Consider the following 19,098-nt stretch of genomic DNA (forward strand, 5'->3'; position numbering starts at 1 on the left):
ATTTAAGCAGAGCAAAATAAGTCCATAAAATTAACTGGATTTTTTTTTTTTATGAATTATGATTAAGTGCCTGGTTCAGCACAATGAATACATCGTAATCTTCAATCTCAAAAATCACTGTGATCATGATACAAATTTTCTGGAATCAGACCATTTGCCAGGACCAATTCAAGACAGCAAAGTGCCTAAAAATGTGTTTAAAGGCTTATTTTGTTGCAGTGGTGATGCCAGTAAATTTGTTAAATTTGCTCCTCACCATAAGCATAGATTACTAAGTCACTGAACTTAGTATTACTCAATCATCTTCAGTTTCTGAGGGCCAAAACTTTTAAAAACAAATGTATAACAAACCAGTTAAGAAAAGGTTTACCTTCTTCTTCTTCTTTCGGGTGCTCCCATTAGGGGTCGCCACAGCGGATCATCAGTCCCCATACTACTTTCTCCTCTACATCTGCCTCTTTCAAACCATGTCTTCCATCACCACATCCATATACAATTAAATTCCATTTATCCTCATTGTAGGTCATTTTGCTAACAAATACATAATATAGTTAAATATTACACATTTAGCTGTTAGCTCTGAGCTAATGTCTGCAAATATATGAATATCACACTGATGTTTTATACTGTGTGCTGGAATAAAATTCAAGTGTCTTCTTGAACTCTACTAATAGTTTAAATGGCTATGACCATGTAGCAGCTTACATGAAATAACAATTGTATAGTTAGTGTTTATTTACTAAATAATATTTAATTTCATTCCCAATGTAGCTGTTCGTGTGATGAACAGCAATGAAGTTCCAAATAAAGTTGTCTGTTGCATTGTGTAAAGGAGAAAACACCTAATTGTAGACTTGCTGTCATAAGGTTGTGATTTGAGTGTTATATTAGGCCCAACGTACCAACAAACTATTTTGAAGGGATGAACAAACAAACATAAATAAATATAATAGGAATAATGAGAGTAAAAACTGTTTATATAGTGCACTATAGTGCCTATCTAGGTTGTTTTTCAAAATAAAAAAGAGCGAGATCTATTTATATGATCAAGGTTCTGCCTTTTCTTAATTGCAAGGCAGATACTATCTTTACATTTTATGTTTTAATGTTTTAAATGTTAAATTAACATATTGGTGTTATCATAAGTTGACTTTAGCTAACATTAGCTGAACTATTTGTTGACCAAATAAATGAAGGATATGGTTTAGGAGGCCTGTCTATATTGTTGTTCAATATAAGTTTTTTTTTTTTTTTTGCACACTGCTAAGGTGTTATTAGCAAAAGACAAGACAAACTGTACAAAGATCTGGAATTAATTATGCAGATTGATGACTTTGTGATCCAACATCCAGCACCTGTAAGGTGAGTATGACAAAGGCATGTTGTCTGCTCAGAGCTACAGGTATACCTCCGTTCTTAGTAAACACTGTTCAATTTTTATCTGTACAATAAACTAAAGTTCACTATTAAAAAAATAAAGTTTGTCAGGGTCAAAAATGGAACGTTCAAGGTTTAAATCATTCTATTTAAACTTCACTGAGCAGCAGTACATTCAGTGAGATTGAAAATAAAATTGGACTGAATTTCCTCCCAGGCTGAAGAACATCAGTAGAAAGTATTTCAGTCTGGTTATGCATTCACTGAAGATTATGCAATCATGCAGACGTGAGTTACAAAGAAGACTAATTTAAAGCAATTTATATAAAACAATCTTTTTTAAAGCATGGACATTTGCGTTATTTGTGATCACTGGACTAGTAGAAATGTGTATGTTGGTTCTATCTAATGTAATGCACAATTGTAACTCAAAAATCTAAGTTTATACTGTACCATAATTAAAACTGATCTTTTATTTCTGGCCTAATGATACAGCAAATGAAGAAACGAACAGTACCAGTAAGCGCTTATATTCCAACGCCATCTTGTGGTCATCTTTTTATATGACTCATATTTTATGCTCTCTCTCACACACACTCACACACACACACACACACACACACACACACACACAAATCAATTAGCTTTATATGTTTTAGTATAAATGTTCTTTATTTTCAAAACAAAGTGATTTATTTTAAAGGCTTAAATTGGCAAAAACATCGGCACACAACTAAACTTGAGCATTATATGTTTTAATAACCAAAACGTTTAAGAGCATTCTCTCTCTCTCTCTCTCTCTCAGACAAACGCACCTAAGCTACTAAAAAGTATTTACTATCCAAGGGATAAATCCAAGAAAATCTGCTTAAATGGAAATACAAACCTGCTATTATTTCATCCCGAAAAAAAAACAGATCGGTGAGTAAAAATATATTCTGATCCAGAAAAGTTTTGTATTTTGGTAAGGCTGAATTTCAAATGTATTCTATAAGGCTGGGGAAGTAATGCACCCTACTTAGTGCACTAAATATCCAGTGTAACGCGGTTTGGCAATGTAGCTCAGAGGGAGCTGTCCAGGTTCTGAAACACGGAGCCGCAGCGCCGCTGTACGGCAATCTGATAAACCTCTAAGCACACAACTACAGACGTGACTGAGCACGTGTGTTCATTTCTACATTTATTTCTACTGTCACACAAAGGAATTGTTCCAAAATAGCAACTGTTCTGTTTTAGCCTACTCACTTTAATCGACAAGTGCTTCTGTTTGTGCTTTGTATGTGTGTGTTTTTAGAGGTATTAAGTTGATCTAGCCAGATGTTTACCGCCACCATGTGGATTTCTTTTCCCAAAATGTTTTGTGTTTTTCTTCTTTAAATGTTATTCTTGTATATACGACCCGTATAATACTTGCCTAATTATAAATTCTTTGTGTATTTCTGGTTAAACACTGACGTACATGCGACGGCATTGCCGCATGCATGTATCCTAATTACTATGAAAAAATCTCCACCTGTAAAAGAATTTGTAGTAAAATTGTGTGATGAGGTCGAAGGCTATTTATAATCGTCTTGTTTCCCTTAAGGGTACGTTTGTCCTAGGTTCTTTTTTTTATTTTTTATCAAGGTCAGGATTTTGCCAAACTCCTCCCCTCCCTCCCCGCGCTTAAAGTGCGTGAGCGCGACTTCCAAAATCTTACGTGACTTGTGCCTCCATTCGTGGCATCAAGTCCTGCGGGTAAGTCCTAAAAGTAGCTCCAATGCGCCCTTGAAAGCTATTTTATTTATTTTTTGTGATTTTATTTGTGATGTGGACCGCTCTACCTGAGATGTACTACAACAGGAGGTAACAGTGTGACTCACGCGCGAGGGAACAAACAAGACGGAGGAGTCGCGCGGCGAATATCAGCAAATCACACGTGTCCCCTCAAAAGGTCACCGCGGATGGGATTTAGGCGGCCGTTATTTGCGCCAGGCTTCACTCGGACTAAAGACACACCTGACTTGGCTCGCTTGTGATTTTGTACATTTGTCCTGTTTTCCGATCACTGGATTTGCTTTCCAAGGTAACTTCCAATGCTTTTCATGTTTCGTGAATGGTCAAGTTGAAAACGATGCTCTAACAGGTGCCTATGTAGTGCTTAATATTGTTTTAATGCAATTAGAGTGATCCTGGTGTTAATCTCTGAATTTAATCACTCGGTACTGTGGTTTAACTGAAAAGCTGTAACCTGCAATAATTAGGAATTTAATTCATTTTACAAAACATTATTTTTTTCAACATTCTACTAATTCTGTTTGCTCGAGTCTTCAATCTCTAGGCTCTTGTACATTTTGAATTATGTGAATCAGCAACCACTTGTATGCCTGTAATCAAGGACAAATATTTAGAAATTGATATTTTGGCACAATTTCCTTCGCCATTAAACAGCACTCATTTGGCCTTGATGCGTTTTTCTTTAATGCCACTTGTGTGAAATCAACTTTGACCTGCTGTCTATGATATAGCTCGTATTCTCATGAGCGTTGTGAATAGGGGAATAAGAATAGCGTCTGGTGAAAGAAGTTCTACTCAACGCATCCTGTAGCCTGGATATATTGTGTTAAATGCTGCTTTTCCAAATCTTGCGAGTCTCCAACTGCTGCCCATTTTCCTCCTCTGCAAAATGTGGAGCGCACACCTGAAGCGAAACTTTCTCTCTGCCCCCTCGCAGTGAATGTGACTGTTCAGCCGTGGTGAAATAAGAGCCGTGACAGCGCGCTTTGGTCTTTGGTTTTCAGCCCCCGTCTCAGTAGAGCGATGGCGGCGCCGACAGCTCCTTCTTCCTCCTCCTCCTCCTCCTGCGGCGTCGGCGGTGGCGGCGGTGAGCCCAACCCCAACACGACAAATTTACGGCCACCTGCGTCAAGTAGGTGCATCGTCCACATAAAACGCTATTGCACCCCGGCTATTTGCTTTGTGGCCGCCGTAGTTAATCTTGTCCTGGGGAGGGGGAGGGGGAGGGGGGGGGGTGATGAGGGTAAAAAGGCACCGATTGGTCACCGCCTCAGGTGCAGCAAATCACACACACTCACTGTCAGAATTAAAAGCTCTCACTGGGGACGATTAAGGAAGACAGACAACCCCTGATCCAGCACTCTTTATCCATTTACAAATGTCATGCTGTTGACTGTACTCTTTATGGATATCCCGTTTATTAGTAAAACAACACGCGATGTATTATTATTATTATTATTATTATTATTATTAATAGTGTAAAAGAAACTACAACAAATAATAATAATAATAATAATAATAATAATAATATTATAACAATAATATTTATTATTGTTATTATTATTCGTTTTCTTTGACATGTATTAGTATACATCTCATTTCTGTTTATCTGGCTAACATTAGGATGAACAGGGCTGGCTTCAGCAGTGTATAGCCTAATTAAGTGAAGAGCAGCTCTAATTGTAGGGACACTAAATTGGTCGTAATGGTTGACTGCTCTCGCTGCTTCGTCGCTGTGATTGGGGGGGGGGAGCATTTCCATTTTCCACAAGAGCTACGTTCTCCTTACAAATGACCCACATTAGCACTATTCTATTATGAAGGTTTAGCTGGACCTCAAAGCTGCTATACAGAAGGTTGTTTCAATTTTAAAAGGCAATTTTTCAAAAGACATTTTATAGCCTCCATGGCACTACTGAAACTATTTCGTCCTACATTTGTAAGGCATTATTCCGATTTTTTTGCCCAGATAAATATTTCATTCCAGAATTTCTTTTTTGCTGTCGTTCAAAATAGATTGTCACCAAATTTTTATCTACCGAAATAAATAATAATAATAATTTTTTACAATAATAATAATTTACAATAATAATATTAATAATAATAATAATAATAATAATAATAATAATGCTATTGTTGTTTTCTATTTCAAGACCGTTGATTTTTTTTCTTGCCAGCTTCAGCAAAAAAAACCAAAAAGATAGAGTGAAATAAATATAGCTTTTCTTTAATAATTTTGGCGGAAAAAGCTTCAACTCTACCGGCTGGATAACTAAGATAATGGTTTGGTTAAAAAAATTAAAAAATTAATAATAATAATAATAATGAAAAAAACATTTTCTCCAAATAACTGGCGCTCACAGCACAGCGGGGTTTCACACGGTTCTACTTCATTGAAAGTGTGTTTAGGAAACGGCGACTCTGCTGCACTGCATCTAAACAAAATATCATTGTGTTCGTTCTAACGCGTTTATTCATTTCCTTCCTGTTTATAGGCTATGACTGGAGTGGGGTTGCACATGGATGTACGAGAAAGCTCGGGATGAAGATTTGCGGTGAGTTCACGCTATTTATAATTGTTTACGCAGAACAACAGGCAAAATGCGTGACGAAGTGGAAAATAACCCGGTAAAGGGAGAAAAGGTTTTCCCCTCAGACAGCATTTTACAGTGTGGTTAGTTGTCCCTGGTACTGCTATAAGATACATGCAGGTCTGAGAGCAGTGGTTGAATTGTTATTTTTAGAAATGTCTGAATATTTTTTTCTAGGAAGAAACTGTACTGTTTTAGTGAAACCGATTATTGTTATTGGTAAAGCTGAAATTGTCTCTCACCTGAAATACAGATTTAATCAACCCTGGTTTCCTCGGTCACTGACTGACCTGATCCTCTAGTGCCCCCATCTGGTAGTGTTACATATTGGAAGTGACAGGGATTTGATCAGCTAATTAACGTTCAGTAAAAACAGAGCTGCAACTGTACCTCACATGGAGGAAAACTAGCTATATATATTATTATTATTATTTATTTATTTTTTTCGGATATGTGTGTGTGTGTCTGTGTGTGTGTGTGTGTGTGTGTGTGTGTGTGTGTGTGTGTGCGACATAAAATGTGCTTTAATTGGGAGCATAAATAAAACAATGATATGCAGACTACGGTTTATTCTGCATGTAGAATAGGTAATTGCAGAATACATATTTACCTTTCACGTTGAACAGACAGAATGATCAGCTTTAGCAGTCTGATGCTGTGATACAGATGAAGATAATTGCAGGAGAATTTTAGATGGAAATAAAATATTACATAGTTGATCATAACCTCTGATAAATTCGCTGTTCCCTGGAGGATTTCTACGCAACAGTAATCTGATGGGCTGTGCGCGCGTGCGTGAGCGTGTATGTACGTGCGTGTGTTTTTCTGCGATAGCGCCGTTGTGCTTTGTATAAGACTGTGGTTATTTTGAGATTAACGCACCATCAGATAAGATTACTCTGCTGGGAACACTGGTCTGGCTAACGCTCTTTAAACCGAATCATGGTTAAAAAAAAACCTTTAGTATTATTCTTCATTTAAAATTTTACACTGTTACTCAGTATGTATTGAATCGCTTAAAGGTTGAAAGAAACGATTCTTTTATGTGTATTTTGCGAGAAATTTTGAATATGAAAAATGCCGAACATTTTAAAAACACGTTTCAAGGCACGATTTTTTTTTTAACCTTTAAATCCTGTATATTGTGCATTTGTTTCACCTTTAAATGTGCATACTTTGTAAGTATTAATATATTTAATAACATCATAAATGTGTTTCTAACAGATTGAAAAAATGTGCACTTGATGCACCATCAGAGCAAATAAAATAGTACCGTTTTATACTTTATTCTTGAGAGTGTAGTATTTCCTATTTCGTTTTGTTTTTCTTATTTTAAGGAAAAACAAAGCATTGTTTTATATTAATTCAGAATTGTTTAATATAATAATAATAATAATAATAATAATAATAATGATAATGATAATAACAATCTCCTCTTGCACAAATTGTGAATCTGGGCTTGGGCAAAAGCTATTCTGAGATAATACGGATCACTGAGGCGGAATCCAGCATGCATCATTAGCTGCGAGCTCAGTAAGTCAGTGGTCGGTGAAGTGTGTGATGGGCTCGGTGTCTCTGTGATCGTCACCGGGGGGATTTAGAGGCGCTCTAAACGGAGCCCATTTGTTTTTGCTTGACTGATGTCATGGGGGCGAACCTCCCCCTGATTATGGCTCCATCATAAATCCCTATGCAGTTGGAATTGAAAGGGGGGATCCTCCAAGCTCCACACAGCTGTACCAAATACATAAGGAAATGTTTGGCCATGCAAGTTGCCCATTATGATCTTCTTCTCTCTGTAACAATTTAGGATTTTTGCAGAAGAACAACAATGTTGATGAACAAAGCAGGATTGTGGCTTCTCTGAATGAACAGTCCTCACCACAGAAGCTCGGCTTACATGACACACGCTTTAGACGTAATGAGTCTGACTTCTCCAACCTTTATGCAAGGGGTAAGAAAGTTCACCTGATTTTCTCTCTCGTTTTAAAAAATTAAGACGCTAGAATAATGTACAGATAATTATATTATTGTCCTTTCTTGCCTTCATGGCAGGTTACTTATAATTCTTGACTTTTATTGTTATAATTCTTAAGATTTACTGCCTGCCAAGAATGGTGAAGAGCCTACAATCCAGTTCCTGCTGGAAGTGGTGGAAATCCTCACCAACTATGTTCGGAAGACATTTGACAGATCTACAAAAGTGCTGGACTTCCACCATCCACACCAGCTCCTGGAGGGTATAGAGGGCTTTAACCTGGATCTCTCAGACCAGCCTGAGAGCCTTGAGCAGATTCTAGTAGACTGTAGAGACACTCTTAAATACGGTGTCAGGACAGGTGAGGCATGGCATTTAAATGAATTAAGAAATGTTGTTCATTAATTAGAAAAGTGACATAAATTGCACAAAATGACCTTACAGAAAATTGTGGCATTATTTTTGGATCCCACCATTTTGAAGCTGGAGCAGTAAAACCTATTTATTTGTTGTTTATTATTGTTTCTTTTCCATCAGGTCATCCCAGGTTCTTTAACCAGCTGTCTACTGGACTGGACATCATTGGCCTGGCTGGGGAATGGCTTACCTCAACTGCAAACACTAATATGTGAGTTTTCCATTTTCAGCTTGGGCATTAGTTCAATTGAAGAGGTGGAACTGAAGCATTATGTACCAGAAACAAATGCATTTTAATCACTTTGGCAGAAAGTACCATTAAATAATACAGGTAAATGACAGCTGCCTTACAGATTTGAATGAGTTGCACCTGTCTTTCAATTCAATATATCTTTTTAGTGTAAAGAAGCCTGTATGTCAGTTCCCTATACAATGTTTCAAAACAATTCATACTAGTTTTCACCTTCAGAGAACATATGAATAAAATAGCAAAGGATGAACACACCCGTTTAAAATAACCTCTAGAGGTCAGAGTTTCTATTATGTCTTTTATGGCCTATGCCCTGACCATTTAGGGGTCTATAAAACATACATTGTTGATTTATTTCAGTATTTATCTTTAGTAGTACAATGGCTAACCCTTGTTACCTTCAGCTGTTGAGGAGCATACGAAAATACTTTACAAGACACATAATGACTTGTCAATCATCATGAGAATCATAGACCAGTTCTTGCAATGTCAAAATGATTAATAAATGGTCATAATGGTCTGTTTGTCTCATGTGACCTTTTCCTACATGATTAATTAGTTATTAATCTGTCATTCATTCTAATTACTTTAGCTGTATATTGACCATCATTTATATTATCAACTAGTTGAAAGTTATATGGCATGTTTATATGATTACATGTGGTTGTATGTGTGGTTACAGTAATACCTCAACTTACCATGAGTGTTTTCAACAAGTTAAGTAGAAATAATAAGTATTAAAAAATTACAAGAGTGATTGTGGGAGAGCCAACGTTTTGGGGAACGAAGGACAGCAAGGCAGTGGGCACTTTTGACAGAACTAGTTTTCTTTATTGGATACTTTCACTTTCCCATGCACATGCACATACACAATTTTCTGTGTCTCTCTCTCCCAAAATGCCCTTCTCTCGCTCCTCTTATCCTTTTCTCCTCTCTCACTGAAAAAGAGAACACTGATTAGATTAATTCCCAAAAGGTGTGTGATTGTTACCGCTTGTCCCCCCAACCTTGCCCTTCATTCACAAACCGTCCCAAAAATCTGGGACAAACCTCCGATAATAACCAGTCAGGCCAAGGGACCATCTTACCTCCTTTTTGGTCTTGGGACAGGCTGCAATCATACAGTTCATTGATCAAGCAGTTCATTGAGGCGAGGCATTAGATACATGTCAAATTTAGACACCAGGTTGACATTTTGATAGTCCATACAGAACCGGACTGAACATTGGCTGCTCCAATCACTGTGAGACTCCTTGATTACCCCCATGTCAAGCATAGTTTCATCCCAAACTACGTTTTCTTTTGTGTTCGGTTAGTCGGTACAGGCGACTTTGCACCATTATACCTGACAGCGTCTCAATATGGTGTTCTATTAGGTGTGTTTGTTCAAGTAGGAGAGAAACACTTCCGAAAATAATTTTTGCAACCTCCCCACCTGTGCTATCTGCGATGGCAAGAGGTGGTCTCCAGAGGGGAACGGGGGTGTATTTTGACGTAGCTTTTGGCCTTACCTCTGGTCCCAGCTCCTTCCTTTCGGGAACCACCATCGCTGGAGACACAGGCACCACCTCCCTCCATGGTTTCAGGAGGTTGAGATTTTACACCTGGAGTGCATTGCCTCTATCTGCAACGATAAGAGGTGGTCTCCCCAGAGGACCAGGGTAAATTTTGACGCTGATTTTGGCCTTACCTCTGGTCCCTGCTCCTCCCTCTCGGTAACCACCATCTCTAAAGACACAGGCACTGCCTGCCTCCCTCCATGGTTTTAGGAGGTTGAGATGGTACACCTGGAGTGCATCACCTTTATCTGTCTGCCTAAACTCATAGTCCACATCTCCAACTTGCCGTGTAACCTCAAAGGGTCTTGCCACTTTGCAAGTATTTTAGAGCTTGACGTGGGTAGTAATACAAGGACTTTATCTCCCGGTAAAAATTCATGCAGCTGCGTGCCCCTGTTATACAGCCGAGATTGCCATTCTTGAGCCTGTAGCAAATTCCCCAGTGTTAGTTGGCCCAAGGTGTGGAGTTCTGCTCTCAGGTGAAGAATGTACTGAATTGCATTTTTATTGTGTGAAGGTCTGTCCTCCCAATTTTCGCAGATGACATCAAGCACTCCATGTGGCTTGCGGCCGTATTATAATTAAAAAGGGGAAAACCCCTGTGGAGGAAACTCTCAGACTGTGAATAATAGGGGCTTGAGCCACTTATCCCAGTTCTGTGCATCTTCTTGCAAGAACTTCCAAATCATATTTTTGAGGCTTTGATTAAATCGCTCCACTAAGCTGTCTATCTGAAGATGATGGACACTAGTATGAATCGATTTTATCCCCAATAATCTGTAAACTTCGTGAAGTGTTCTTGACATGAAGGTAGTGCCGTGATCAGTTAAGATCTCTTTCGGGATTCTGACCCAGGAGATGACATGCTAGAGAGCCTCCGCAAGATGTCTTGGGTATCGCATTGCATAGTCTACCAAAACTAACACAAGGTGATGCTCTTCTGCAGTCTGCTCTAAAGACCCGACGAGGTCCATTCCAGTCCTCTCGAAGGGGACCCTAATTTCAGGGTAATGGGCACTTTTGGGGTGGCCAGTGGGTTTACAAGCTGACATTTGCGACATGCCGCACACCAACTACGCACATTGCTATGAATGACCGTCCCACTCCGCCGTCCTCTGTGAACTGCTCCAGCACAACGAGGTTGAGGATCTTATTGCCACTCTGGTCCTCGTCCAGCAGCCACTTTTGTCGCTGAGCTGCTGAGCAAATGGCCGGCCAACCTCACAGAGCGTAAGGAAGCGGAAACGTTGTCTGTGTTGCTCTGGGGTCTGTCCCACTCGCTAGAGGATCGCCCATTTCAGGGTGCGGAATTCCAGCATGCGATTGGCCAGCAGTTGCTGGGCAGTGAGCTGAGTCTTTTCGGAAAGGAGTGGCAGAAGGCGGAACACTTGCTCCGAGTTCGGCCATTTCCCGGCAGTGGCCACGAGCTCAAATATCTCCAAGAACACTTCGGCATTATTATTCCCCATCTTGTTGAGCGGTTTTCCACCTGGGCGGTGGTGAAGGAGGGCCTGGTATTTGGTCTGCTGGAGCTTTCACCAGCTCACCCAGCTGCGCAGACTCCATGGTAGCATACCCTTTCTTTTCATGGGTTTTGGCACCAGTGTGGGAGAGCGAATAGTTCAGGTGACGGAGGGACAGTGAGGCAGCGGCCAGTTTTGACAGAACTAGGATTCTTTATTGGATACGCTCTCTTTCGCATGCGCATGCACACACTCTTTGTGTCTCTCTCTCTACCAAAGCACCCTTCTGTCGCTCCTCCTATCCTTTTCTTCTTGCTCACTGCAAAAAAGAACACTGATAAGAGAAATTCCCAAGTGTATAATGTAATTCTTACTACTTGTCTCCCTTGGCCTTGCCTTCCGCTCTGCCACGCCGCCGCTACCGCAGTAATAAACCATTAAGAATATAAATGATTTATTAAGAGAAAATGTATTTTGAGATGGGATACAATCAAAAGATTAAGAACTTTGCATCAGCATCCAATATTGGTTCTTCAGTAGTAAAGTGATTAGAATTCATATTTTATCTTGCACTATTGCATAGCTTTATCCACTAAACTGACACATTTTATCCATAGGTTCACATATGAAATTGCTCCAGTGTTTGTGCTGATGGAACAACTGACCCTAAAAAAAATGAGGGAAATTGTTGGCTGGCCGAATGGAGAAGGAGATGGAATATTCTCGCCAGGTTATTTTTCTACTTACATCTAAATCATTTAAACACCCCCATAATTCATTTATGTATATTAGAGATAAAGAAATACCAAATTGTTTGGTCTGCTGATAAAACTCAAATAACAGCTCAGTAATTACTGGAATTCTGTCCTAAGGCTGTTAGTTGTGCTAAGTTTGTTCACCATTTTCTTTGACAGGAGGAGCTATCTCCAACATGTACAGTGTGATGATAGCTCGATATAAACACTTCCCTGAAGTGAAGACTAAAGGCATGACCGCAGCCCCCAGGATTGTGCTGTTCACTTCTGAGCATGTATGTATTGTGTCATACTGAGATGATTAATCTTGGGATATTTCTGATAGTAGATAGTAACCAGCAGGGCCAATGAATTGAATGATAGGGTTTATTTATAGCATCATATAAAAAGATGTTTTCTCCAAGGGGCAATTAAATTGTAAATCTCCTCTCCCATTCTGCAGGCACGGAATTACATTGGCAGTATATATTTAAAGATATATATATATATATATATATATATATATATATATAAATTTAAATCTAAATGTGAATTATCCTTTTTTTAGTGGAAATTAGTGGTTATTTTTTGTATTTTTCTTGTTCAACCTACCACTGGTGTATCATTTCCTGGAACCACAGACATAGGTTAGCTGACAAAGCTAACAACAAGCAAGGCAGAAGGCAACAAGAAGTCTGGGGTTAACGTGGATGAGACAGAGGAAGCCAGGGATATAAACATGACTGAGAACAGAGACATTCCTGATCGCCTGATCACCATCATCTTTTCTCTGCTTGTGTTCTGTATGGTGGTGGTTGTTTGCCTGAAAACATTAATTAGATAACAAGATTTTAAATACTTTTGTATTAATATATTAATATATTAATATGATGTGAGGGACAGTTACCAGTGTGACACTAAAACCAGTAGTCGTAATGGCTGCTTTTTACTTTAGTACATGTCAGAGCCCAAACATCTTTACTTTAACTTGAGTGCAAAAAATTTTAGTTAGTACTTAAACTTTTGCCAGAGTATTTTAAAACATGAGTATATGTACTTCTACTTGAGTGAAAGATGTGTGTACTTTTACCACCTCTGGCAAATTCATAAGAATAAAAATATTTTTTGTTTTGACTATATTCTATATACAGAGTCATTACTCTATAAAGAAAGCGAGTGCAGTTCTTGGATTTGGGACAGAGAACCTGATTCTGCTGAATACAGATGAGAGGTAAGAACATTTGTGGTCAAAGCCATGTAAGGTCCTGGTGTGTATGTGTGTGTGCATGTGTGTTACATGTCCATCTCCTTTGTTAGAGGTAGAGTCATTCCTGCTGATCTCGAAGCCAAGGTCATAGATGCCAAACGCAAGGTGAGTCTTTGCACAGAAATGATGCGATCTCAGTTGAGTGAGCTAAGATTATACATATAGTCATGCTTCATTAGGCAGAGCTTAAGATAAGAAACTGCATGCTTTGTAAATCAATATGTATTAGAATTAGCCTTTCTGATAGACTTGAATGAAAGCAAACATCATATCGTTTGTGGTTTAATGAAAGTAAATAAACTTTGTAAATTTTTACATTATAATTATTACATCCAATAAAATCATAGTATCCAATGAAATAAAATATTAGCGTACACCATAAAATATCACAAAGAAACAGGATCATATCTAGTCTCTATAGGACATGCTGAATCTAAATGGCATTCGTTTAAAAAATGTTCTCAGCTCTGTTGCCTTTATCTTCCTTAGTCAGTCCTTAGTCCATTGAGAGTGATAGCTCATCTATCTCTTTGCTTTTTCAGGGCTACGTTCCCTTTTTTGTGAGTGCCACAGCCGGTACGACAGTTTACGGTGCTTTTGACCCCATCAACGAGATTGCGGATATCTGTGAGAAATATAACATGTGGCTCCACGTGGATGTAAGTGCACATTAATAGTCGTAAGTGTGAGTGTCTTTGGCCCCACTGTATATTTGGTGACTCCAGTATTTGTGCAATTACATGTAATTAATCAGTGTTACTGATAAAATCATTTGTAAATACACATACAGTTCGATTTACTTTCTTTTTCATAAGAATCATGTGGAAGAATATTGAATTTGAATTTGACTTTAAGATTTGTACATTTTTTTATTTACATAATTTACACTTTAATGTCACCGACACTTCCTTTCTATTTATTGTCACAATTATTGTTTTACTAGAAAACAATTGTAATTGTCTGAATACAGTTATAACTATATAACTACATGCTTACATGTGTAAAAAATAAATTTTATATACAAAGTATCCACGATAATCTGTAACAGTGCACACATTGCTACATACAAACAGTTGCCTGTATGGTTATAAGATACAATTAATATAAAGTGAGACTGTGTCATTGTCATGTTTTGAGTCAGACACTGAAGAGAATGATCAGCAGATCATTGTGTCCATAGGGAGCATGGGGAGGTGGACTTTTGATGTCCAGAAAACACAGGCATAAACTTAATGGCATTGAGAGGTATGCTTTACATCTTACATTTTCTCATACAAATGCACACGTAAACATATATTCATGCACAGATGACAAAATAAGAACAACCACCAAACCAATATGAAGCATCTTAATAAGGCTGTCACAAGCTACGATAAAAAAATCAGTGTGCCTGGATATAGATTCTGTGATTCTCTGGAGGGATGAACATCATTTCCCCAAAAGATATTTCCTCAATTATGATTGATGATGGTGCTTGAGAGCGCTGCTTGAAATGGCAGTCGAAAGCTTCCCATAGATCTGGTAACCTTTTGACTATTGTATATGATTTCTGACTAACAATATTTTTAAAATCATTAAACCATTTCATAAGCCCTCTGTCATTTTGGAAAAGACCACTCCCATCGAGGTAGAAATGATGTTCATTTACTCATCTGCTATGTAGATAAGTGAATTCAAACCATGCAGCAAAATGCCCCCACAGTACAATAGAGACACGTTTTCCATTCAATTGTTACCTGTCTATATATGTGAGCCTGTTCACAATCCATTGTGTTACTTTTGTAGGGCAAATTCTGTCACATGGAATCCTCACAAGATGATGGGCGTTCCACTACAGTGCTCTGCCATTCTGGTCAGAGAGAAGGTGAGGCAGAGAGTATGTAGAGTAATGGGTTTAGGAGGGTGGGGTGAGGTGGTTGGGTGATGCAGGGACAGAGAGACAAGAACAGACAGAGAGATAGTACTTGAAAACAATAAAAGAAGGAGACTGAGTGGGAAAGTGAAAAAAGAGATAAACAGGACAAAAGGGTAGAGGAATCAGTGAGTGGCTGTGCTCACTGGAGTGTATCATTAACCACTCTCCTCACCTCTCTCTCTCTCTGTTTCTCTTTCTGCATTGACATTTCATTATGTGAATGTCTGGATGTCAGGTGGTCTCACTGTGTGTGTGTATGTGTGTGTGTGTGTGTGTGTGTGTGTGTGTGTGTGTGTGTGTGTGTGTGTGTTACAGGGACTTTTGCAGGGCTGCAACTCGATGTGTGCCGGCTACCTTTTCCAACCTGATAAACAGTATGATGTCTCCTATGATACTGGAGACAAGGCCATACAGTGTGGCCGACATGTGGACATCTTCAAGTTCTGGCTCATGTGGAAGGCAAAGGTCTGCATACAATTGAGTATATGAATAGGTGAATGGCAAAGAAATTAAGTGCAGGAATGTTTTATTGCTTTATAAATTAAATATTTATTAGTATAGAGAAATTTCATTAACATCATATTGCTGTTTATTTGAATGCTAGTATTGCACTCAAAATGCAAAAAAATTAATAAATGAATAGTCTGAAGCTAATTATATGTATACTAACTGAAAGATCCCTCCTTGAAACAGGGTACCATTGGTTTCGAAAAACATATAGACCGGTGTCTGGAGCTCTCAGAGTATCTCTATACCAAGATCAAGAACAGAGAAGGTTATGAGATGGTGTTCCATGGACAGGTTTGTGAAGTATATTTCTAAATATTTCAGCCTTTATTTGATACCAGTTGCAAAAATCTGTTCTAGATGGAAATGTAAATACATTGTAACTACAGCACATCGATTTTTGAACATTTAGTAATGATACATATATAATAAAACGGGCTGTTTTCTCTTTTCTTCAGCCTCAGCATACAAATGTGTGCTTCTGGTATATTCCACCGAGTCTGCGTGGCATGCCAGATGAAAAGGATAGAAGGCAGAGACTGCATAAGGTAACATCTGCTTTGACCATTACAAGATTGTCCACCAATATAGAATTTATATTTATATATATTTCTTTTTTTTTTAGCACAAGCGTATGACATCGAAAAAATGTTTTTATTAATGAACAAACAGCAGTATGCCATTAAGAGCCTGTATAACAATGTGTTTTTCACTTAAAACCAGGTGGCCCCTAAAATCAAGGCATTGATGATGGAATGTGGTTCAACAATGGTGGGCTACCAGCCTCAGGGTGACAAGGTCAACTTCTTCAGGATGGTCATTTCCAATCCTGCTGCAACCAGGTCAGATATCGACTTCCTGATCGATGAGATTGAAAGGCTAGGCGAGGATTTATAAAGAGTGCAATAGTATTTTAGATGTCCAGTGTTCAATGAACAACAGTGTATTGTAAATCTCTGTAAAATCCCAAACAATTACCGAATGCATTAGAGTGATTGCTAAACTAAGAGTTACAGTCTTGCCATCACAGAAATTACTTTCATCCACCCTGGAGTCTTGTGACACATTCTGTTCTTGATGAGATTATATTGTGATAATAGTATAAAATATTCTATATGTGTAAAGAACAAATGACCGATTCAACTTGAAATGATGCCATTAAATAAACCCTAATGCTGGTAGTGTGGAGATTTAGAGGTGATTACAATGTTGACACCGAAAAAAAGTTTTCATGGAACTGTGGTATCAGGACTTGTGATCTGGAAGGAGAGCAATTAAACTGGAAGATAATGGCATCTTGAAAATCTTTCAGTGGCATGTCCTTATTCAAGGTGTTCCTTACATGACTGTTTCAATCTTATTCTCACTCTATCTATCAATAATATGAACTATGTTAAATATTATAAAATATTGTAAAATCTGTTGCACATTAATTTAAAATTTCTCTGAACAAATATACATATATATATATATATATATATATATATATATATATATATAAGAATTCAATTAATCAAAGTTAAGTAATTGTTGTTTCTTAGTGTTGTAAATGTGACTGAATTTCACTGCATATTTGAGCTGTAGAGAATAAACGAATGGGAGACGATGCATCCACCAATATATATTTGTATATAACATATGTACAATTGATATGTTTACTTTAAACAAATCAGTTGTTTAATTCTAAAGTATATTATGTAGATTGTGTATATTATAGTTATATGTCCTTTGTGACTAATGTATTACATGTAACTATGTAATGTATTATATTGCATAGTTTTACATTACACTGTTTAAATAGAATTATTTTCTAAAATGATTTTATTTGTATGAAGAGACTGTGTCAAAGATGTCTTTTTGTCCATTTGTAGGGTACCTTTATTTGTATTCGAGAGGATCTTTTGAATGTTTAAAAAAAAAATGCTGAAGTATTCTAATGTATTCATTGACCAAAGACATAGAAGGAAGTGATGTTTATCAATCACTTTTATCTGTACTGCACAATGAGCTAGGTTAATTGATCAGTGTGTCACATAAAGATAACATGAGCACATACAGTGTAATTTTAGTGCAATCAGTGTGGTGTAGCTGTGATTGTTACTATACTTATTGTTATAAGCACATAATGAATGTTCTACGTAAATTGTCTAGTTATAGTGAAGTAAAATGAGAATCAGTGATACATAGTGAGTTCTAGCTAAATTTGCTGGTTCCTAGTAAGAGAAGCACAACAGAGTTTTACCCCCGTTAAGTACAAGTGTTATGTATTTTATTAGTATTTAGAAAAAGATTTACTGACATCTTAGTTAGCACAAGACAATGTGTCCAGTCATTTTTTTTTTTTTTTATTCTGGTAGTGTGTTCTTGAAGGGTTAATTCCTAGAAAGAGGCAAAGGTCATGCTTACATTCCTTGAACATGGACATTTAATGTGAACATTAGGAGAGTTTATGCATTTACAGTGTTTTTGCAGATAAAATGCTGCTTAAATTTAGGCACCTTAAACTACAGTCATACCAAGTGAACATGTGCAGAAATAATGTTTAAATACCGCAAATAAAACACTTGAAATCAATCACTCCTCCTTTCATTGTGATTACTGACGATGTTTGATCTGTGCATTAACAATACCGAAATAATGCTACTTAAATTTTTTCATCCCAGTTATATGCTGCTAATAGTAATATAAAATATACATTTTGGCCAGATTCATAAAAAAGACCTCTGTGGACATTACCCTAATTAAAAACTGCATATCATAAAAACAGATAATTTCAGACATTTCTTTTAGTATTCTTATATACTTATACTATATACTCACTATGAACACATTGAGCTCATGTTTCAGTGTGGTAGTTTGTCATTTGCATTTTCCCCTGAAGTACTACATGGGTCCGATCAGGTTACAGTCCTGTTATAAACATGGTCAACCATGAGAAACAGAAATCAATCTGCATGGAAATTGTACATTTAAACAGACAAAGAGCTTTTGCCCACATCCTCATCAATCATTAGCTATCACAAACCATGGATTTTCTATGGAACACATTTAGCACGGATCATCTGTGAAGCAAGCCATGAATTCATATGAGGCTTGAACCAATCTCAACCGAAATGCAAAATAGACCATTAGTTAACCTAAAACAGCACATTGAAATTAGATTTCTTCATGCTTTTTACAGCTTTGTATTTGGACTAAAAACAGCTTTAGATTTGCGCTGTGACAAGAAATATAATCTGCTTCCAATTTTGAAAGACCTTTCTT

General features: G+C 37.5%; 1 protein-coding gene across 6 annotated transcripts; it reads left to right on the forward strand.

Annotated features, from left to right (window-relative positions):
• The first annotated feature begins 2,952 nt into the window (after positions 1–2,952).
• Positions 2,953–17,140, forward strand: gad1a (glutamate decarboxylase 1a). 6 transcript variants are annotated; one of them, XM_046844395.1, is made up of 17 exons: positions 2,953–3,442; positions 4,158–4,285; positions 5,649–5,708; positions 7,555–7,698; positions 7,841–8,083; positions 8,260–8,350; positions 12,029–12,141; positions 12,326–12,441; positions 13,297–13,376; positions 13,463–13,517; positions 13,955–14,071; positions 14,593–14,657; positions 15,198–15,276; positions 15,643–15,792; positions 16,021–16,128; positions 16,293–16,382; positions 16,558–17,140. In XM_046844395.1, exons 2-17 carry the CDS (start codon positions 4,177–4,179, stop codon positions 16,729–16,731), a joined length of 1,794 nt encoding a protein of 597 aa, XP_046700351.1. In that variant the 5' UTR covers positions 2,953–3,442; positions 4,158–4,176; the 3' UTR covers positions 16,732–17,140. The 6 variants fall into 6 exon arrangements, with proteins under 6 accessions (XP_046700351.1, XP_046700367.1, XP_046700342.1 ...); XM_046844411.1 differs by having other exon boundaries at positions 4,158–4,240; XM_046844386.1 differs by having other exon boundaries at positions 2,955–3,442; positions 4,091–4,285.
• Positions 17,141–19,098: the final 1,958 nt, after the last annotated feature.

The sequence above is a fragment of the Silurus meridionalis genome, chromosome 3, assembly GCF_014805685.1.
Source record: "Silurus meridionalis isolate SWU-2019-XX chromosome 3, ASM1480568v1, whole genome shotgun sequence".
In the NCBI taxonomy this organism is placed as follows: domain Eukaryota; kingdom Metazoa; phylum Chordata; class Actinopteri; order Siluriformes; family Siluridae; genus Silurus; species Silurus meridionalis.

What these genes read in the sequence shown, in the direction of transcription:
- gad1a (XM_046844395.1), top strand. Translation starts at nt 4,177, where the DNA reads ATGGCGGCGCCGACAGCTCCTTCTTCCTCCTCCTCCTCCTCCTGCGGC. An exon ending in TTTACGGCCACCTGCGTCAA is followed by an intron (nt 4,286 to 5,648) that starts GTAGGTGCATCG and finishes TCCTGTTTATAG; the next exon opens with GCTATGACTGGAGTGGGGTT. An exon ending in CTGCTGAATACAGATGAGAG is followed by an intron (nt 13,377 to 13,462) that starts GTAAGAACATTT and finishes CTCCTTTGTTAG; the next exon opens with AGGTAGAGTCATTCCTGCTG.